Source organism: Staurois parvus, unplaced genomic scaffold (assembly GCF_062004578.1).
Source record: "Staurois parvus isolate SC_StPar_1 unplaced genomic scaffold, SC_StPar_1.0 ptg000206l, whole genome shotgun sequence".
In the NCBI taxonomy this organism is placed as follows: Eukaryota; Metazoa; Chordata; class Amphibia; order Anura; family Ranidae; genus Staurois; species Staurois parvus.
In genome coordinates, this window is record NW_028318002.1 from 3,663,198 (window position 1) to 3,686,836 (window position 23,639).

At 41.9% G+C, this 23,639-nt stretch overlaps 1 protein-coding gene across 5 annotated transcripts in view; it reads left to right on the forward strand.

Annotated features, from left to right (window-relative positions):
• Positions 1 to 23,639, forward strand: part of MSI2 (musashi RNA binding protein 2) — an 853,268-nt gene that overhangs the window by 671,009 nt on the left and 158,620 nt on the right. For all 5 annotated transcript variants that reach the window (XM_089678522.1, XM_089678523.1, XM_089678526.1 and 2 more), the window contains exon 10: positions 18,545 to 18,619. In XM_089678522.1, the coding sequence (XP_089534648.1) occupies positions 18,545 to 18,619 (75 nt within the window). The remainder of the gene's footprint in view (positions 1 to 18,544; positions 18,620 to 23,639) is intronic.

Sequence of the window (23,639 nt, forward strand, 5' to 3'; positions counted from 1 at the left end):
TGACTTTTGGCTGTCCACCTTGTTGGACCCTCGCTACCGTTCAAAAATGGTGGCCTTTTTCACACCTGCTGAGAGGGAGGCCAAAATAAAGTACTATAAAAACCACCTATGTAGTCAGTTGGTCTCTGCCTTTCTGCGTCAACGTCCATCCTCAGACACTGTGGGCCCTGTGCGCTCGCGTTCCGCTGCCATGGCAGCAGGGGAGGGGTGGGGTGGTAGGAGCAGTGGCAGCTCCACCAGCAGCAGCTGCCTCAGTCTGCAGTCGATGATGAGTAGCTTTCTTCACCAGCGCAGTGAGGAAACTACTAACCAGCCGCAGCAGCATCAGGTGGACCTGGAGCAGGACCTCAAACAACAGGCTTGGGCCTACTTGGACAGCACCCTGCCAACCGAGGTAGACAATCCCCTTGCCTACTGGGCAACGAAACTTGACCTTTGGCCCCAACTAGCTGAATTTGCCCTTGAAAGGCTGTCATGCCCGGCCAGTAGCGTGGCATCGGAGCGCGTGTTTAGTGCGGCAGGAGGTATTGTAACTCCGCGGAGGACACGACTGTCCACCCAAAGTGTGGAGAGACTCACGTTTGTGCAAATGAATCAGGCGTGGAATAGTCTGGATATCAAACCACCAGTTCCTGACACAACTGACCTAATAACCTAGCCGTTCAGGCCGCTCCCTGAACACCTCGGGAATTGCTTTGTATATCTGTCGCCTTAGAGGCCGCTGTCTGAACAGCTCATGAATTGCTTTCTATATGTGTCGCCTTTGAGGCCGCTGGCTGGACAGCTGATGAATTGATTTGTATATATGTACTTATTGTCCGCTGTCCGGACAGCTCATGAATTACTTTTTGTATATAGCCTTCCAAAGCACTCTCAGAATATGTCATGATATTCATGCTGTGTATAGCCTTATAGGCCAATGGTCAATCAAGTCATGATTGTTATAGTGTGTATAGCCTTATAGGCCGCTGTCTTTACAACTTTATAATTCCATGCAGTATATAGCCCTATCGGCCACTTTCTGGCATCCAGTTGCTGTAGCCCCCATCACCACACTGTGCCACGGGCCCCTGTACCGCCTTCTCATACTGCTGCCAGATCCATCCTCTGCCATGTGTGTCTTTGTCGTCTGCTCACGCTGCTGGGTTCCAGTTTTGAACCTAGGCCTGTGTATGGCTTCCGAATACTGCTGCCTCCACCGCCACCCTGCGCCATGTGCCACTTTCAGGTCTCCTTACACTGTTGGTGGGTTCCATTTTGTGATAGGGTGCTGTATGGCCTTCCATTGCTGCTGCCTCCACCGCCACCCTGCACCATGTGCCTCTGTCGTCTGCTCACGCTGCTGACGGCTTCCGCTTTTTAACCGATTCCTGTGTTTGGCTTCCGAATACTGCTGCATCCACCGCCACCCTGCGCCATGTGTCTCTGTCGTCTGCTCACGCTGCTGACGGCTTCCGCTTTTTAACCTAGGCCTGTGTATGGCTTCCGAATACTGCTGCCTCCACTGCCACCCTGCGCCATGTGCCACTTTCAGGTCTCCTTACACTGTTGGTGGGTTCCATTTTGTGATAGGGTGCTGTATGGCCTTCCATTGCTGCTGCCTCCACCGCCACCCTGCGCCATGTGCCTCTGTCGTCTGCTCACGCTGCTGACGGCTTCCGCTTTTTAACCTAGGCCTGTGTATGGCTTCCGAATACTGCTGCCTCCACCGCCACCCTGCGCCATGTGCCTCTGTCGTCTGCTCACGCTGCTGACGGCTTCCGCTTTTTAACCGAGGCCTGTGTTTGGCTTCTGAATACTGCTGCATCCACCGCCACCCTGCGCCATGTGTCTCTGTCGTCTGCTCACGCTGCTGACGGCTTCCGCTTTTTAACCTAGGCCTGTGTATGGCTTCCGAATACTGCTGCCTCCACCGCCACCCTGCGCCATGTGCCACTTTCAGGTCTCCTTACACTGTTGGTGGGTTCCATTTTGTGATAGGGTGCTGTATGGCCTTCCATTGCTGCTGCCTCCACCGCCACCCTGCGCCATGTGCCTCTGTCGTCTGCTCACGCTGCTGACGGCTTCCGCTTTTTAACCGAGGCCTGTGTTTGGCTTCCGAATACTGCTGCATCCACCGCCACCCTGCGCCATGTGTCTCTGTCGTCTGCTCACGCTGCTGACGGCTTCCGCTTTTTAACCTAGGCCTGTGTATGGCCTTCAATTGAAGCTGCTTCTGCTCCGCCACTCTGCCATTGGACTCTTGATAGTCGTCTCCCCACGCTGCTGCTGGGGGGACTTTTTAACATAGGCCTCTGTATGGCCTTCAATTTTAGCTGCTTACGCTCCGCCACTCTGCCATGGGCCCCTGTACCGCCTCCTCATGCTGCTGCCAGGCCCGTAATCTGCTATGGGCCCCCGTACCGACTCCTCATGCTGCTGCCAGGCCCGTAATCTGTCATGGGCCCCTGTACCGCCTCCTCATGCTGCTGCCAGGTCCAGAGTGTGTCATGGGTCCCTGTACGGCCTCCCATTGCTGCTGTCTCCATCGCCACACTCTGCCATGTGCCACTTTCAGGTCTCCTCACACTGCTGGTGGGTTCCATTTTGTCATAGGGTGCTGTATGGCCTCCCATTGCTGCTGCCTCCACCGCCACACTGTGGCTCCACACTCTGGTTTTGGCCCCGTGACTGCCCAAATGAGTGAAGTGTGCGGTGATTCTAAGATCGACGGCACTCATCTGCATGTCATACTGACTGACAGTATTATTTCTCTTCCCCAGCAGACTCCAAGGGCATTTAAATTAAAGGTACAGTGTTCTGCACTAATATAAAGGCTCTCTGAAGCCTAGAAACACCCTTTTTATAAGTTAAATTCGCAGCGAATATATTCGGCTCGAAGCGAATTTTTTCCGCGAATTCGGCGAATCAGCCGAACCAAATTTTTGAATAATTCGCTCATCTCTAGTTGCCACCTGTGCAGTAAGTCCATCCGTGAAATTTCCATGCTACTATGTATTCCACGGTCAACTGTTAGTAGTATTATAACAAAGTATAATAACAATAACTCAGCCATGAAGTGGTAGGCCACGTAAAATGACAGAGTGGGGTCAGGGCATGCTGAAGCACACAGTATGCAGGAGTCACCAACTGTAGAGTCAATGACTAAAGACTTCCAAACTTCCTGTGGTCTTCAGATTAGCACAACAACAGTGCATAGAGAGCTTCATGGAATGAGTAGCTGCATCCAAGCCTTACATCACCAAGTACAATGCAAAGCGTCGAATGCAGTGGCGTAAATCACACTGCCACTGGACTCTAGGGTAGTGGAGACATTTTTCTATGGAGTGACAAATGATGCTTCTCTGTTTGGCAATCCAATGAAAGTGTCTGGGTTTGGCAGTTGCCAGGAGAATGGTACTTGCCTGACTGCATTGTGTCAAGTGTGAAGTTTGGTGGAGGGGGAATTATGATGTGGGGTTGTTTTTCAGGGCTTAGGTTTGGCTCCCTAGTTCCAGTGAAGGGAACTCTTAAGGCGTCATCATACCAGCACATTTTGGACAATTTCATGCTCCCAACTTTGTGGGAACAGTTATGGGATGGCCCCTTCCTATTCCAATATGACTGCGCACCAGTGCACAAAGAAAGGTCCATAAAGACATGGATGAGCGAGTTTGGGGTGGAGGAACTTGACTGGCCTGCACAGAGTCCTGACCTCAACCCAATAGAACACCTTTGGGATGAATTAGAGCGGAGACTGTGAGCCAGGCCTTCTCATCCGACATCAGTGCCTGACCTCACAAATGCACTCCTGAAAGAATGGTCAAACATTCCCATAGACACGCTCCTAAACCTTGTGGACAGCCTTCCCAGAAGAGTTGAAGCTGTTATACAGTATCTGCAAAGGGTGGGCCAACTCTATATTGTACCCTACAGACTAAGACTGGGGTGCCATTAAAGTTCACGTGTGGGTAAAGGCAGGCATCCCAATACTTTTGGCAATACAATGTGTGTGTGTGTGTGTATATATATATATATATATATATATACAGTCATGGCCGAAATTGTTGGCACCCTTGATATTTCTCCAGGAAATCATGTATTTCTCACGAAACGTATTGCATTAACACATGTTTTGCTATACACATGTTTATTCCATTTGTGTGTATTGGGACAAAACAAAAAAAGGGAGGAAAGAAAGCAAATTCGACATAATGTCACACAAACCTCCAAAAATGGGCTGGACAAAAGTATTGGCACCCTTTCACAACTGCGGATAAATAAGAATGTTACAAGCATGTGATGCTCCTGTAAACTCACCTGGGGCAAGTAACAGGTGTGGGCAATATAGAAATCACACCTGAAAGCAGATAAAAAGGAGAGACGTTCACTTAACCTTTGCATTGTGTGTCTGTCTGTGCCACACTAAGCATGGACAACAGAAAGAGGAGACGAGAACTGTCTGAGGACCTGAGAACCAAAATTGTGGCAAAATATCAACAATCTCAAGGTTACAAGTCCATCTCCAGAGAACTAGATTTGCCTTTGTCCACAGTGCGCAACATTATCAAGAAGTTTGCAACCCATGGCACTGTAGCTAATCTCCCTGGTCGTGGACGGATGAGGAAAATTGATGAAAGATTGCAACGCAGAATAGTCCGGATGGTGGATAAGCAGCCCCAAACATGTTCCAAAGACATTCAAGCTGTCCTGCAGGCTCAGGGAGCATCAGTGTCAGCGCGAACTATCCGTCGACATTTAAATGAAATGAAACGCTATGGCAGGAGACCCAGGAGGACCCCACTGCTGACACAGAGACATAAAAAAGCAAGACTACAGTTTGCCAAAATGTACTTGAGTAAGCCAAAAGCCTTCTGGGAAAACGTCTTGTGGACAGATGAGACCAAGATAGAGCTTTTCGGTAAAGCACATCATTCTACTGTTTACCGAAAACGGAATGAGGCCTACAAAGAACAAAACACAGTACCTACGGTAAAATATGGTGGAGGTTCAATGATGTTTTGGGGTTGTTTTGCTGCCTCTGGCACTGGGTGCCTTGACTGTGTGCAAGGCATCATGAAATCTGAGGATTACCAAAGGATTTTGGGTCGCACTGTAGGGCCCAGTGTCAGAAAGCTGGGTTTGCGTCCAAGATCCTGGGTCTTCCAGCAGGACAATGACCCCAAACATACGTCAAAAAGCACTCAGAAATGGATGGCAAAGAAGCGCTGGAGAGTTCTGAAGTGGCCAGCAATGAGCCCAGATCTAAATCCCATTGAACACCTGTGGAGAGATCTTAAAATTGCTGTTGGGAAAAGGTGTCCTTCCAATAAGAGAGACCTGGAGCTGTTTGCAAAGGAAGAGTGGTCCAAAATTCCGGGTGAGAGGTGTCAGAAGCTTATTGATGGTTATAGGAAGCGACTGATTTCAGTTATGTTTTCCAAAGGGTGTGCAACCAAATATTAAGTTAAGGGTGCCAATACTTTTGTCCAGCCCATTTTTGGGGTTTTGTGTGACATTATGTCATATTTGCTTTTCTGCCTCTGTTTTATATTTGTTCCAATACATACAAAGGGAATAAACATGTGTATAGCAAAACATGTGTTAATGCAATACCTTTTTTGTGTGAAATACTTGATTTTCAGGAAAAATATCAAGGGTGCCAACAATTTCGGCCATGACTGTATATATATATATATATATATATACATACTATTTTCTGGCAGCTAGTGGAACCCTAGGCAACATATATTTACCAATGCCTGCCCTATCGTTAATAGAGCTCACAATTAGACTCTCATTTAAGCTGTTTTTTTTTTGTTTGTTTTTTATTATTATTTATTTCATCCAGCCAGTGGGTTGAACACACAAAAAATATCCGCTGCTGTGCTATTCCCTTGTCAGAATAAACAGGACGGCTTTAACCATTGGCTGCAAGTGCCGATCGAATCTTGGTTTTCCAGCATGACCGTTCGACAGTAGCGATCGGTTAGACTAGCTTCTGGTGAACAGACAGCACTGTACACTATCTGTGTAAAACTTGCTTTACACATAAAGATGAATCAGAGACTCATCCCACCCCTACTCTGTATACCGTTTAAATTAGAAAGAGACTTTCTCAAAGGGAGAAGATATTGCTGTGCTCTCTTTGTAAAATTTCCAGAATGCTATGTGAAACCATCATTTTGATCATATTCTGTAATAAATGTAAAATAAAATGTTGAAATATTGTAAAATAAAGTTTTCATTATTATGATAAAGATATAAAATATCTTTGAAAACTGTAAAAATAAATTAACTCAAAGCATTATAGTTTCTCCTGTTCACTGGTCTATTTACAGGTCGGTTATACTACATTAACCACTTGCCTACCAGGCACTTTTACCCCCTTCATGCCCAAGCCAATTTTCAGCTTTTAGTGCTATTGGGATTTTATGTGATAGACCAACATAAAGTGGCACATAATTGTGATGTGGAAGGAAAATGATAAATGGTTTTCAAAATCTTTTACAAATAAATATCTGAAAAGTGTGGCGTGCATTTGTATTCAGCCCCCCTAACTCTGAAACCTTAACTAAAATGTAGTGGAACCAATTGCCTTCAGAAGTCACTTAATTAGTAAATAGAGTCCACCTGTGTGTAATTTCATCTCATTATAAATACAGATGTTCTGTGAAACCCTCAGAGATTGTTAGAGAACATTAGTGAAGAAACAGCATCATGAAGCCAAGGAACACACCAGACAGGTCAGGGAATAAATTGTGGAGAATCTTTAAAGCAGGGTTAGGTTATAAAAAATATCCCAAGCTTTGAACATCTCCTGGAGCATTGTTCAATCCATCATCCAAAAATGGAAAGAGTATGGCACAACTGCAAACCTACCAAGACATGGCTGTCCACCTAAACTGACAGGCAGGGCAAGGAAAGCTTTATTCAAAGAAGCAGCCAAGAGGCCCATGGTAACTCTGGAGGAGCTGCAGAGATCTACAGCTCAGGTGGAAGAATCTGTCCACAGGACAACTATTAGTCATGCACTCCACAATTCTGGCCTTTATACAAGTGTGGCAAGAAGAAACCCATTGTTGAAAGAAAGTCATAAGAAGTCCAATTTGCAGTTTGCGAGAAGCCATGTGGGGGGGACAGCAAACATATGGAAGAAGGTACTCTGGTCAGAGGAGACCAAAATAGAACTTTTTGGCCTAATAGCAAAACGCTATGTCTGGCGGAAAATGAACATTGCACATCACCCTGAACACACCATCCCCACCATGAAACATGGTGGTGGCAGCATCATGTGGGAATGCATTTCTTCAGCAAGGACAGGGAAGCTGGTCAGAGGTGATGAGAAGATGGATGGTGCCAAATACAGGGCAATCTTCGAAAAAAAACCTGTTAGAGTCTGCAAAAGACTTGAGACTGGGGTGGAGGTTCACCTTCCAGCAGGACAATGACCCTAAACATACAGCCAGAGCTACAATGGAATGGTTTAGATCAAAGCATACTCGTGTGTTAGAATGGCCCAGTCCAAGACCTAAATCCAATTGAAACTCTGTGGCAAGACTTGAAGATTGGTGTTCACAGACGCTCTCCATCCAATTTGACAGAGCCTGAGCTATTTTGCAAAGAAAAATGGGCAAACGTTTCCCTCTCTAGATGTGCAAAGCTGGTAGAGACATACCCAAAAATTCTTGCAACTGTAATTGCAGCGAAAAGGTGGTTCCACAAAGTATTGATTTGGGGGCGCTGAATAAAAATGCACGCCACACTTTTCAGATCTTTATTTATAAAACATTTTGAAAACCATTTATCATTTTCCTACCACTTCACAGTTATGTGCCACTTTTTGTTGGTCTATCACATAAAATCCCAATAAAATACATTTACGTTTTTGGTTGTAACATGACAAATTGTGGAAAATTTCAAGGGGTATGAATACTTTTTCAAGGAGCTGTATATAAAAATTGATAAACCCTGATGTACTGATGACCTATCTCATTTACTGAGGCCCAAAAAAAAGCCAGGACAATACAAATACCCCTCAAATGGCCAAATTTTTGGAAAGTAGACAGTCTGAGGTATTTATTAAGAGGCATGGCAAGTTTTTTTGAAGTTGTCATTTTTTTGTCATAATTTTGTGTTAAATGAAGAAATGATCAGGGACACTGGCTGGCGACTGTGTGAAAATAATATTTTTTTAAATTTTTTGATAAATGTTTAAAAGTTTTTTTATGATTTTCTTTTCTACTCCTGTAACCAGAGCAATACAATGTTACCATAGTAACATTTTACTACTCTGGGCAAATGATCAAGATTTTCTTTCTTTTTTTTTTTTATCACATTATGATTGCTTATACCAACAAATTTCATTGGTATAAGCAAGCATTTTTACTGAATGAAACTGATTTATTCAGTAGTTTAGGTTGTGTTCAGCTGTGATTGATCACAGCTGATCACAAGCTACAGATGGGTTGTGATAGGCCCAGTCTGTACATGTGACCACTGTGACCAATCACAGCTAGCATCACAGTTGTAAGCAATGAATGGCATAAAAGGAAGCCTTTCATTATTTACCATGGTCATGTGATCTGCTGTGATTGGTCACAGTGATCACATTATACTGGCAGCAGGCCAGTGTAGTGATCTGTCATCGGCTGTGTCTGGCAGACACAGCCGATGACAGATTGGGTGGGAGCATGGCCTGTTGGGCTTGCGAGGCGTGATCTTGGGAGGACGTCATAATAGGGATAGGGATATTAGAGATCCCACTCAGCTGTAATCTTACAAAAGGCTGGGTGGTGAGAAGTTAAAATGTAAGTATAGCAAAAACTTTTTTTTTTTCTTTGTTTTAGATGTGAGGGGTTGGACTCTCTGACTTTTTTTTCTTCGGTCAATGAGACAGAAAATAAGGGAAAATTTAGCATTGACAATTGTTGTGGGAGCAAGATAAGAGGGAACATTTAGTGGAGACAAATGTTCTGGTGATAGCTCTCTAAGATGAGAATACCCTCTAATTCCCCTGGGAGATTTCCTTTCACTTCAGTTGTATCTCAAAGTCACAAAATGAAGGGAGAACTCCCCAGCATCACATAGACAGCAAAACATAACCTGATAGAGGTTTTAACCTTTCTCTGCTCTATCCAAAATGAAAAAAAAGCAAAGTGTTGGCTATGCATACAGTGGGGCAAAAAAGTATTTAGTCAGCCACCAATTGTGCAAGTTCTCCCACTTAAAAAGATGAGAGAGGCCTGTAATTGGCATCATAGGTAGACCTCAACTATGAGAGACAAAATGAGAAAAAAAATCCAGGCAATCACATTGGCTGATTTGGAAAGAATTTATTTGCAAATTATGGTGGAAAATAAGTATTTGGTCAATATCAAAAGTTCATCTCAATACTTTGTTATATATCCTTTGTTGGCAATGACAGAGGTCAAACGTTTCCTGTAAGTCTTCACAAGGTTGGCTCACACTGTTGCTGGTATGTTGGCCCATTCCTCATGCAGATCTCCTCTAAAGCAGTGATGTTTTGGCGCTGTCACTGGGCAACACGGACTTTCAACTCCCTCCAAAGGTTTTCTATGGGGTTGAGATCTGGAGACTGGCTAGGCCACTCCAGGACCTTGAAATGCTTCTTACGAAGCCACTCCTTTGTTGCCCGGGCGGTATGTTTGGGATCATTGTCATGTTGGAAGAGACCCAGTCACGTTTCATCTTCAATGCCCTTGCTGATGGAAGGAGGTTTGCACTCAAAATCTCACGATATATGGTCCCATTCATTCTGTCCTGTACATGGATCAGTCGTCCTGGTCCCTTTGCAGAGAAACAGCCCCAAAGCATGATGTTGCCACCCCCATGCTTCACAGTAGGTATGGTGTTCTTTGGATGCAACTCAGCATTCTTTCTCCTCCAAACACAACGAGTTGCGTTTCTACCAAACAGTTCTATTTTGGTTTCATCTGACCATATGACATTCTCCCAATCCTCTTCTGGATCATCCGAATGCTCTCTAGCAAACTTCAGACGGGCCCGGACATGTACTGGCTTAAGCAGGGGGACACGTCTGGCACTGCAGGATCTGAGTCCCTGGCGGTGTAGTGTGTTACTGATGGTAGCCTTTGTTACATTGGTCCCGACTCTCTGCAGGTCATTCACTAGGTCCCCCCGTGTGGTCCTGGGATTTTTGTTCACCGTTGTGATCATTTTGACCCCACGGGGTGAGATCTTGCGTGGAGCCCCAGATCGAGGGAGATTATCAGTGGTCTTGTATGTCTTCCATTTTCTAATTATTGTTCCCACAGTTGATTTGTTCACACCAAGCTGCTTGCCTATTGCAGATTCAGTCTTCCCAGCCTGGTGCAGGTCTACAATCTTGTTTCTGGTGTCCTTCAACAGCTCTTTGGTCTTCACCACAGTGGAGTTTGGAGTGTGACTGTTTGAGATTGTGGACAGGTGTCTTTTATACTGATAACAAGTTCAAACAGGTGCCATTGATACAAGTAATGAGTGCAGGACAGAGGAGCCTCTTAAAGAAGAAGGTACAGGTCTGTGAGAGCCAGAAATCTTGCTTGTTTGTAGGTGACCAATTACTTATTTTCCACCACAATTTGCAAATAAATTCTTTCCAAATCAGCCAATGTGATTGTCTGGATTTTTTTTCTCATTTTGTCTCTCATAGTTGAGGTCTACCTATGATGCCAATTACAGGCCTCTCTCATCTTTTTAAGTGGGAGAACTTGCACAATTGGTGGCTGACTAAATATTTTTTTGCCCCACTGTACACTTTAAAATAAATACAATTTGTATGAACAGCCTAGAGGTGGAGATTATTTATACTATATGTATATAAAGTGTTCAACTACACAAGGGCTTGAAAAAGCCCCTCGCCAAATGCGAGGAGAAATTCTTGTGTGGCGAGCAGTGAGCACAGATGATGGATGGAGAGGCTGCACCTGCGCTCCAAGCCTCATGGTGAAGCCGAGTTCCGGTTTCCGGCTTCTTCAGCACCGCCATTACACTGGCAGCGCTGCTGAGGGGACAGATGCAGGAGAGGTCCGCCTCAGGGGACTTGAGGAGAGGTCCGCTCTCCCCAGCTGCGAGGGACACGAGGAGAGGCGCCCTGGGGGATCACTGTAGAGAAACCACTGCACTGCCCTCACGCAGAGCTCAGTGGCCTTAGTATATGCAGTATACCTCTGAGCATAGGGCTACAAAATAAACTGTAAGACACTTGTTATTTATTGTTCCAAAACACATTGATTTTCTTTGTATAATTTTCTGCTAAAATATGAGTGGACTTTAATAAATGAATAATAAAAATATAAAAGTATTATACAAAAATCAGTTTAAGGAAAAACTGCAACAACTGAAAATATGTGCTCACTAACAAAAATCATATCGTCATATTAAAAAGTCTCTTTTTAAAGATGCAGGAAATAAACAAAAAAATACAAAATGTTCACTACAGGTTTAAAGCTGTAAAACTTGATATTTTGATTGCACCCTATTGCTATTAAGCTATTGCTGTTATGTTTAAATTGACATAATAAAGCTATGTTATAATTGCAGTTTTTTATATTTTGGACTCTTTAATCTAAAGAAAAATGTAATTTCATAAGCTTTAAGGGGGCGTGGATGGGGGCAGGGTTGGGGACACGGACCTGGGCAAGGTTGGGTGGGGCAACTGGTGGAGGGTAAGGTTTGTGCCTGGCTAGTAGGTCCCTGAACTACACCATTCTGAATTGATCTTCTATGGGAGGAGGAAAATGATGGCCACCGTTGACATTAGAAAGGTTGGAGCTGCAGACATAATTGTCATCAAACTTTTGGACTGCATTGTTTGACCATTCTTTATTAGCTATGGAGGGTTGAATGCACAATGCAGATACCAGCTCATCGAAAGGTAGGGGGTGACCAAAAGAAATCAGGCAAGGCTTTCCACCATCAGTTGCTTATTCTCCTATTGGGCCTTGTCCAGCAGTTGGTTGGTGCTCCATAGGCATTAGATTGCTTTCCTAGTTGATAGAAAATGGCAAGTTCAGCAGACTGTTATGTGATGTCTAGTACTTTAAGTACTCCGTCATTCTCAATTGTATTTCTTAGCTATGCATAGTTGCCTATAGCAGCCAGTAAGTCATACACTTTATTCTGGTCACACACAAGAAAATGTTCATGTGTTGCATAGAGAGATCTTGTTATCTAGCATCCAATTCAAATAGTTACTCTCAGTGTTGATATAGGTGTCCGTTTATGAACCAGCAGTAATAGATCGCTGCTCAGTTCTTCAGCATTCTCGGAGAACACAGTTCTCCTGTGAATGCCTTTTATGAAGTAGTTCTCCGAACGAAGGGAGAACGGTCTCCAAATGCTGGAGAACGGTCTCCAAACGCTGGAAAATGGCTGATTTTACTATAATCTCGTGAGATTACAGTAAAAGATCAGTTTGCTAAGCAGAGGTAAATTATCTCTGCTTAGCTTGCGGTCCCTCCGATTCTCTAGCTCTGGGCTGGAGAATCTGGAGGGAGAACACAGATCTCCAGTGAAGGGCTGAACATGTTCTGCTGAGTGTCATAAACTGTGAATGACCAGAGAATAGCTGCGATCCTCTGCATCGCAGCTGTTCTCTGTGTCATAAACGGACACCATAATCAGAAATCTTTTTTAATTAACTGTATACACTTAATAGCAAGGGAAACAAAAAATAAACATACTGGGATAAAAGTGTGAGGGCAGTTGCAAATCAGACAAGAGAGAGAGATTAAGACTAATTTTGAAGACGCAGCTTTTTTTTTTTTTTAACATTTGTGTTCAAAGTCATCTTTCAGCATAATATCAGACAAGTCTCTTGGTGAATGATCCACAGAAAGTGATGCTGCAAGTGGTACCCCAGAACAGCATTACTCAGTCTGGTGCGTTGTACTAGCAAAAGAAGAGCACAGTGGTCCACTCACCTCGGGTGAGCATTTCCTTGTGATAAGATCTCTACCTGAAAATGTTCAATATTATATTTAATATGATCAAACATAACAGAAGAAGACAGAAGACCTTACCCTATCGCTCATTCCTCAACATCAGCTACCTGATTATCTCAAACAACACTCAAATCTGTCTGATTGCTTGTTGAGCATTGCTTACTGAGTGCTTTTATTGATGGAATATAGACTCAGTCAGACAAGTGCCTTTGATTACCATCAAAGTAAATGTTTCTTTTAATAATGATTAAGAATTTGGAATTGTAATGGAACAGCTTATCAGGAAATTAAAATGGAAACTATCCTCTGTGCCAGTGGTGCTCAACTCCAGTCTTGAGTGCAACTCCAGACCCTAACAGTGCAATTTTTTTAAGTTCTCCTTAAAGACGTACAGGTCAGATAATTGGTAGTGGTCTCTTAAACAAGCTATTAATTAATGCAACTAAGCCCTTACATGGCCATTGGGAAAACACACACTGTTGCAGGATTTTGAATATTTTGGCTGAAAACCTGCAGCATTGCTAATAGATCTGCTTTAATCCCACCCACAAGATACATGTAGAGAAAAGTTCATCTACAGAGGCACATTGTGCTCTGTAGAATATTATCGCACACAGACATTTATATTTAGCATGCAGAAAATCTCGCACTAGCAAGTCTTTTTATAAGGTGATACAGTAGATAATTTACTAGTGTTGAAGTCAAAGATTTAATGAACATGCCCATAATTGCAGCTATTATTAATATCTAGCCATGTCATAGCCCCAATCAGGTCCTGTAAGGAAGTCTAGGGCAGAGATGGGTTAACACCTGTCTTTTAGCCCCTATATTGTAGCAGAAATTGCAGATTTGAAGAAGGGCATCCAAGCAGAGCTGTGATTTCTACTTATTTTTAGTTTAGTGACAAGACATAATTATTGTGAGATTGATCATTCCCTGGAAGTATTGAAGCAAACAAATTGTTCAGCGGCCGGCGCAGGATGAGCACAGCTCCTAATGGGAGCAGTGGATAGGTCATCCTGACCATAATTTGGCTTGATGAAGCATCCACATGGGCATGGTGTTAATGTGCTATTGATATTCAGCCAGCCAATTTCCCTGCGTAGACTGGGGCTGTGACTCGTTAGAGCAGAGCCAGGCATCACAGAAGCAAATGATGAGGAAAATTGAAGTAATGTTGTATTATAAATTTATGATTTCATCTGCCATGACCTGAAAGATGTTCAGTGATGGGGCTTATGATTAGGCCCGTCAGACACAGAAGCAACACATTTTATCTTGGTTAGGCTTGTGAGATCGTTCCTGGATGCAGAAGAGATCACTGGCCTGGGTAGTAGGCAGAACTCACTGTTGGATTTGGGAAAAGGTGGAAAAAATAAATATATGCAGGAATAGTATGACTACACAATAGAGGATTTATGCTAGTCTCATTTAAATTAAAACTTAATGTAATGTAAACAATCCAGTCAATTAATTCTAAATGCGCAAATTAATATGTTGTATACTGTTAATGAAAATGTTCTACACACACACAAACCATTCAGTAGTTTAACACCTGATATTTCACTACATCCTCTACAAATGGATTACTGAAGGCCTGTGACAGAAACATAACATTTGATTGATTCTATTCGTTTGGGAAATTCCATTCCAAAATCAAATGTAAAAAGTTATTGAAATTTTGAAGTGCTTTCGAATGACATTTATCAAGTCATTGAATATACAAAGAAATTTCCCACGAATGTTTGTATGAATCTTCATGCGAAAATCTACTAGTGTCTTGCCAGCTTAAGTCTATCCTCAACCTAACATATCTTAACCTATAAACTTAACCAAAACACTGTTTAACTCCTATTCTGATTACTTACTTTTTTGTGCTACTAGAGTTTCCCTGTGCTGAAAGCATGCATATTGAACATCAAAATCCTACAGCACTGAGATCTTGATTCCAAAAGAAAAGCAAAGCTTGTGGTCATATTACGAACATCTGGGCCTGTCTGTACATGTATAAGCACCTTCAGTTCTGTCGGGTGGTGTGATCTAAGCGTGAATATCCAGCTGTAATCTAAACCAGTCTATGTTATGGGCAATGACCTTCTTGTGATTAGTTCAAGAGAATATGTGTCAATTAATACCCATACATTATCATAAGCATCCAGCATCACACCAAGAAAGCAGCCTAGTACCTGGCTTTCAGGTATTATTGCTGTTTGCAGGACTTCAATGTTATCATTTTGTTTTGTTATTTGATAAAGTGCATCACTTTTCACAATCTAGAACTGATATGTTAACTATGATACTTTGGGCTCCAGGGATAAAGCATTACTAGAACCTTTATCTCAAACTGTCAATAGCTGTAATGCAAAGTACATTCATTCTAAGCTCTCCAAATGTCACAGTGAACCTATGTTGTGTTTAGCTTGAACACTTGGCATTTACTCTTCCAACTTAAAGGTGTGGACATTCATCTGGCTCAAGGTGCCAAAGTGCATTTAATTAATGTAAGTAAAAAGTCAACCACTTCTTGGTTTCAAGGCTAGAAAGTTAACCCATACAGTGTGTTAGTAGCGGATGACAGAGGAGCAAACGTGCAGTGCATTGTTTGAGATTTTGAAGAATTGTTCAATACTACACATGAATTGTAGAAAGGCAAGCTGTAGACAGGCAGATGTTTTCAATGAGAGTGGTGGGAGTTGAGACATTTGTTCATCCTCAGACGCGTGGCTGTGCCTTTTGAAACTCAGAATGATCTCTTCTCCTGTTTCAGTGATGGGTGTTAAGCTATTCTATACCCTTGAAATAAATGCTACCCAATCTAACCATTTTTGATAATCTGTAGCAGCAGCAAGGTCCTCCCACCCAATTGCTCTGAGGGAAAAAAATCAAATTTAATTTAAAAGAGAAATGTGGAATTAAAAACAAAACAACATTTATACTCACCTAGGTGGATGCAGCATCAATCTGATGCTGCATCTGTCCTCCTCCACCTCTACACCAAGAACTAAGTAATTTAATCAAAGATTGCTGCCAGTCACCGGCTCTCTGATCTGCCCCTCCAGTACTCACTGGAGTGCTGGGTTATGGAGGGGGTGGGAGCGGCTGGCTCGGGCTCTCAACAGCCAATATAGGCAAATGGTTGGATCCCGACATTAAAGTCAGGGTCCCTCCAGAGTCTGAACCAACTGAGTGATGTTCTTGGAGGGCAGTTGTTACTACATTTCATTTACTCCACAACTCCAATGTTTTCGCAGCACTGACATTTTTTGAGGCTTTCAAGAGTCTAAAGTGAAAGTTTTAGTGATAGCAATGAGTATAGTTTTCTATTGTAGTAGTTTTTTTTTTGGCAAAAGCATTGATGGCATGATGGGCCAAACAGCAGCAGCCAATTAGAAATCGTTTTTTTTGTCAGTTCTCTAAGATAACATACAACAAGCAATGACTATTTTGCTTTGAGGAAATCAGGAACAGTATGTACAGTTGTGTCCAAAATTATTCAACCCCCAATGCTGTAAAGGGGTTTAGGGACTATAGTGTACATTTGGAATTGTATTCAGAATCAAATCCTACAAGGACGTTGTAACTACCCAAATGCAACTAAAATGACATCAATTGTTTATGTAATACAGTAGTAAATGGTTCTTATGTGGTTTCTTCATTGCCACAATTATTCAACCCCTTAAAGACTACCACTCTGAAGAACAGAGGTTCATACAGGTGCTTTCCATCAGGTATTGAAAACACCTGTGGATGTCACCGAGCAGCAATCAAGCATAATAAGCACCAATTAGGCAGCTTTAAAATGACTGTGATACTCAGCTCCTTCTAGACATTTACTGGTGTGGTTACAAACATGGTGAAGGCAAGAGAATGGTCCAGGAAGACAAGAGAAGAGGTGATTTCTCTTCACAGGAAGGGCAATGGCTATAAGAAGATTGCAAAGATGTTAAACATACCAAGAGACACCTTAGGAAGCATCATTCGCAAATTCAAGGCAAAGGGCACTGTTGAAACGCTACCTGGTCGTGGCAGAAAGAAGATGCTGACTTCGACTGCTGTGCGCTACCTGAAGCGTAGAGTGGAGAGAAGTCCCCGTGTGACTGCTGAGGAACTGAGAAAAGATTTGTCAGATGTGGGTACAGAAGTTTCAGCCCAGACAATAAGACGCACACTGCGTAATGAAGGCCTCCGTGCCAGAACTCCCAGGCGTACCCCCTTGCTGTCTCCAAAGAATAAGAAGAGTCGACTGCAGTATGCCAAAAGCCATGTGGACAAACCACAAAAGTTGTGGGATAGTGTTCTGTGGACTGATGAAACAAAATTAGAACTGTTTGGGCCCATGGATCAACGCTATGTTTGGAGGAGGAAGAACAAGGCCTATGATGAAAAGAACACCTTGCCTACTGTGAAGCATGGTGGAGGGTCAATCATGCTTTGGGGCTGTTTTGCTTCTGCAGGTACAGGGAAGCTTCAGCGTGTGCAAGGTACCATGAATTCTCTTCAGTACCAGGAGATATTGGATGGAAACGTGATGCAGTCCGTCACACACCTGAGGCTTGGGAGACGTTGGACCTTTCAACAGGACAATGATCCCAAGCATACCTCCAAGTCCACTAGAGCATGGTTGCAGAGGAAAGGCTGGAACATTTTGGAGTGGCCATCGCAGTCACCAGACTTAAATCCGATTGAGAACCTCTGGTGGGACTTAAAGAAAGCAGTTGCAGTGCGCAAGCCTAAGAATGTGACTGAACTGGAGGCCTTTGCCCATGAAGAATGGGCGAAGATACCCGTAGATCGCTGCAAGACACTTGTGTCAAGCTATGCTTCACGTTTAAAAGCTGTTATAACTGTAAAAGGATGCTGTACTAAGTACTAAGATTGAATGTCACTTGGGGGTTGAATAAAACTGATAATGCTGTGAGCACAGAAAAGACATTTGTGGTTATTTCATTATAACTGTTATGTTATATTTGTCTGACCTACAAGTGCCTCTTTAATGTAAATGTAAGCAAGATGACTGAATGATCAAAAGCAATGTCAAACTGGCCAAAACACTCAATTTCAGTGGGGGTTGAATAATTTTGGACACAACTGTATATAAGAAATCAATTTGTGTGTAAAAATAACAAAGCAATAAAGTTTCTTTATTTACATGAAATTGCCTCTCTTTGATCTGTGATCTGCTTCTGAAGTGATTATTCTTCACTGAAAGCCTTTTACCAGTTCTACAAAAAAGGCCCATGAGCAGGTATAGCTTGAAATGACGGTCTTATAGTTTTGCACAACAGGAAATCACTGTACACCCTTAGTTGTCTGTACAAACTTTTTTTTTCCCTTTGCTTCTGATTGTGCGTACGTTCTTTAAAGGAGTAATGAGTATGTCTAGTACTACTATATAATATTTTATTAATATTTTTTGTTGACACATTTCTTTAGTTTTTTTACATTGTAGTGATCGGGTAGCACAGGAGTGCCAGTGATATTTGTATATAGTGTGTATGTATGTGTGTATATTATATATATAATTTTGTTTTTGGTTTTTTTTATTGCAATTTTACTGTTTTGGTGTGTATTTTTATTTACCACTTCTTCTTTCCTAGGTTACCCAAATTTTGTTGCAACATATGGTCGAGGATACCCTGGTTTTGCCCCAAGCTACAGCTATCAGTTCCCAGGTATTGTGTTTAACTATTGCATTGATATGTATGTGTAGAATGGTGCTATTTATTTCGTCTAACTAATCTTATGAAGTCTAAGAATTTTTAAGTACTTCTATTGTCACTTCTTTTTGAAATCATTGCTCTTCACAGATACTGCAAGATGCCTGCTGAACACCACAATTTGTGCTTGTGCAAACATGGGAATGCCTCTTTGCACAGTGCTGTTATGCCTATGTACTGTTGCTTTACTTATTTCAGAATTAGATGGTGGTTATGTATTTTATCAATGTACATCTTCCCTTACACTAACAAATCTCACAAACTTGTGTATTTTATATATTTTTCAAAAGATAAGACAAAACACTCGTAGACTTGAAAGGTGAACACTCAGTGAAAAGGTTTATTTTGACAAGACAGGCACAAGCTCATCTTCCTCCTGAAAGAGTCAAGCTTGTGCCTTGTTGAAATGTTGAAATAAACCCTATCAATGAGTGTTCACCCTGCAAGTGCGTCCATATCTTTTGGATTATGTGTAACTCGTGCTTTGCTGAGCACCTGGGTCCATTTTCTCTTGGATGAGTGCAGTGGCAACAACTAGATTTATATATATATTCATACACACAAATATATATATATATATATATATATATATACGGAGCACTTGTAATGAACAATTATCAAAGCCCCTGAATACTTGCCACAATCCTTGACTTTACTGTTGCACTGATTTCTATCCTACAGTTTATTAAGGCACCTCAGTGATTAATAGACGACCATGCTGATTGGAGTGTTCAAGAACTCAAAGCCAGGCATTCATAGAAATTTGGGCCTGGGGTTTGTAGGCTCCCTATGTTCTCAGATATTAATTTCTCCTGAACTGTATGTACTTATTTGCACATTATGGTGGCAGAATTAAGGAAGACTATTAGTTTGACATTATACTGTATGTTTATGTTGACCTTTTTTTTAGGGGTTAGCAACCAATGGATAGGTACAAAAAGGTCAGTCTGCTTAGCAGCATTGGTTTCAGAGTTTTCTGATTCTCTTTTATTAATCGACACAGATTAATAGCAAAAATATAAATCCAGCAGATGCTGTGCCTTTTTAATTCTTTGACAGATACTCATAGGCTCACATTGTTGTGATAAACTTCAGCTGTTAGTTATGTCTTTTTATTTTTCATTTATGAATGAAATGTGTTTTCATTTTGTAGGTATAGAATTTTGCATATGGGTAGATCTGATATATGGAAGACACACTTACAAATACATATAAGTATAAAAGTACTGTGGCAAAAATTTGTATAATGCCATATTAATTTGTTGGGTTAATTTTTTGGAGTTATGTAGATGAATTGTGTCCATCAATTTCTCTGCACACTAAATATTATTGTTCTAGAAATGTCTACATTTCCTGGTTTTGACAGTTATACTGTGAAAAGTTAAAGAAGATATAAACTTTGCTAATAACAAAATCATGTTTCAGCAGCTTAAATCAAGCCTGTGTTGACTGTGATGTTTGTTTTTTTAAACAAACTTGCCTTTACAGTACTTTGCTTCTTAAGAAGTACAGGTCTCACATGCACAGCAATGCATGGACCTGCCAGCAGGCGTGTCCAGTATCGGGGCATGTACATCAGAACAGGAAATTAGCTTCTTCTGAGCTTCTTGCATGACAATGGAATGCAGTCATATCCAGAGGCAAACAGAAGGGGAGGAGTGGCTAGAGGGGAATGCACTGTCAATCAAGGCATAAGGGATGGACAGGGTGTGACTTTTCACAGACTACCAAAGATACAGGTACATCGTGCTGCAGATCAGGGCGCCTGTATCTTCAGCTAGATGTAAACTGACCATGATAGCTTGGATCAGCTGCCTTGTTACCGTGGTCAGTTTACTTGTAGGAGGAGTGGCACAGCCAGGATAAACCAGGTAAATTAGAGCATCGGCAACCAGAAATGTAATTCAGACACAAGAAATCGCATTGAACTATGTTAAAGAAGATGCTTTTTATTTTTACCTTTACAAACACTTTAAAGGTGAAGTTGATCCCCCACTGCTGACTATGGGTGGGGGATCCTCTTCCTGAACCCGCTGTCAAAGTTCAAATAGAGTGCAGCCCACACAGCCGCTTCATTCATACACAGGAATCTGTCAATCAATGAACTACAAGTACCATCTGAGACTTCAAGCCATTTGTTGCTGTGGCAATGAGCTACAAGGACACTGATGAGCCCTCTTGCAGTTCATTCAAACTTCATACAGCTTTCAATCAGCCCATACAGAAGTAGAAAGCTGTAGCAAGTGTCTGCAGAAGCCTGACATTGACATGCAATGTTCTGAAAAAAATTATAAATGCACATTTTTTTCTACCTGCATTTCTTTTCAAAAAGAAAACATACCCTTTACTGATAAACAAAACAACATAGCTCTAGGGCAGTCCCATACTAGCATTTCCAAACTCTACCTTGCATAAAGTTGTTCTGTAGCGGATCGCCCTGGATTTGTAGTCCAGTATGGGAAACAAATAGTGAAATTAAAACACTTGCCTGACTTCTTCATTTCAGAATTCTTACTAATGTTATAATAGTTGTATTGAATCCAAAGAGCTGCATTGTTTACAGACCGTTTCATATGTTGAACAGTTCAATTTATATGCTGTTGCTATGTTTGCCTTGTGTGCATATGTAGAAAATCGGATGTCTAGCTGTTGAATACCATCTAGTTGCCAACCTCCATTAAATTTGTATTCAGTCTTTTAAAACAAACCTGTACATGGACAGTAGCTGAAAGTCCTTGAAGGGTGCCTTTTCTACACAAGGAGCTTACTAGTTGTACTGTGCAGTAAAGTTTCCATGTTTTGGCAGTATATAAAATCATGAGAGGTTGGCAACCCTAATTAGGCTATATATTTGGAAATCTCTTTACAGAACAGAACTATAAAACAGTGTGCTTGACTTGAAGCAGGAGTAGATGGCTTTGTCAAAGAGTGTGATGTGCCAGTTGGCTATGGACTGTTCCTATTAAAACAGCCATCACCTTCACACTTCTGTGCCTTTACCTCTTTGTCCCTGCTAAGGGTGATGCTGCTGCCTTTCTTGATCCATCTGCTTCAGTACTTACCAATTTTACATATTTTTTTGCTTCCTCAAAAACACAAATTTAACACTTCAGGTAGTAAGATTGACCAATTTTCTTTGAATTTGATATATCTTATATTCATTTAGTAGTATTTTTAGTTGTCTGCATGCTTTTCATTCATATTAGGTGTTTAACAAGGTTTTACATATTAGTGACTCACAAAATCAAGGTAGTTGTAAATGTAATCAAAAGTCAAGGAATTAATATGTTACTTGGAATAGAATGATTGTACCTGGCAAGATCCTTGCTTACAAATTAAGGATCTGCTTTTTTCCAGTGAATTGCTCATATTGACAAATAAGTGGAAACTTCTTCAAGTTCAAATGCAATAGAACAACAAAAAGGTTTTGTTGCAAAGAAATCAGAGCAGCCAAGGTGAAAAAATCTGAATGTTTGTGTCTGCTTTTATTCTTACATCAAGATCAGTTTTTAAACTGGCAGGTATACTTTAGGATTAGACAGATTAGGTGATTTGGGGCATCAAAGCAAATTATTTGAAGAAAGAACAGTGTTTGTTGCTCATAGCATACAGTAAAATGTATCCATAAAGTGCAGCGCTATAATAAGGTAAATAGATAAATTGATGAATAAAATTAATAAGTACGTCAAAAAAAGGGGGGAAAAGCCCCAGGTCAAAAAAAGTCCCAGTAAAGATGACTTCAGGCGCCCATACACACTGACCAAAGGTGTATGCACTGTGGCAGAGATGGAGTTCAGGATGTAGTCAGGGAACAGAGGTAGATGCAATCCCCGGATTAGTGAAGATCCCCAGGCCAATGTAACACACGTTCCACAGGACAGCAAGGAAGCAGTCACAGCTCAACCAGAGAAAAACACCACTCCTTCACTTCACCTCAGCGGTATCTAGGAGGAGATACTCCCCACAGAAAGAAATGCCCATAGTAAGGTACAATAAATAACGTTTATTGAAATAAAACAGGATGCATCCAGAAATGATGAATAATGAACACACCGCTAGCTGCATGTGAAAGCTAGCAGTGAAGCAAAAACGGACTAACCGTCCTGTCAGATGTAATAGGAGAAACCTGTGCACGCCTTGACGCCACGCCGTCGGAGCATTGGGGAGCTCTGGCGGCCATTACATCTGACAGGACGGTTAGTCCGTTTTTGCTTCACTGCTAGCTTTCACATGCAGCTAGCGGTGTGTTCATTATTCATCATTTCTGAATGCATCCTGTTTTATTTCAATAAACGTTATTTATTGTACCTTACTATGGGCATTTCTTTCTGTGGGGAGTATCTCCTCCTAGATACCGCTGAGGTGAAGTGAAGGAGTGGTGTTTTTCTCTGGTTGAGCTGTGACTGCTTCCTTGCTGTCCTGTGGAACGTGTGTTACATTGGCCTGGGGATCTTCACTAATCCGGGGATTGCATCTACCTCTGTTCCCTGACTACATCCTGAACTCCATCTCTGCCACAGTGCATACACCTTTGGTCAGTGTGTATGGGCGCCTGAAGCCATCTTTACTGGGACTTTTTTTGACCTGGGGCTTTTCCCCCCTTTTTTTGACGTACTTATTAATTTTATTCATCAATTTATCTATTTACCTTATTATAGCGCTGCACTTTATATTTATATTCATGTGAGGAATTCTTTTGGTTGTCCTGTGTGTTTCAGCTGCTTGTCCATTTAAGCGCTCACTTTTTTCTTTGATTTACAGTAAAATGTATCCATTCCACTGCATTATTGGGGAATGCTTTGGTCTTCTAGAACTGCTAGCTTCAAGCACATTGATAAATAGGGCCTAGGCTCGCCTCTGTTTGGCTAGAGATGTTTTGGTATCTTTAGGAAAAGGTTGAAGTCCACAACCAAGCAAAGAGAAGTCTGGGCTGCTTTTTTGTATAGGCAAAAGTTCTGCTTGGTGACAATTGTAC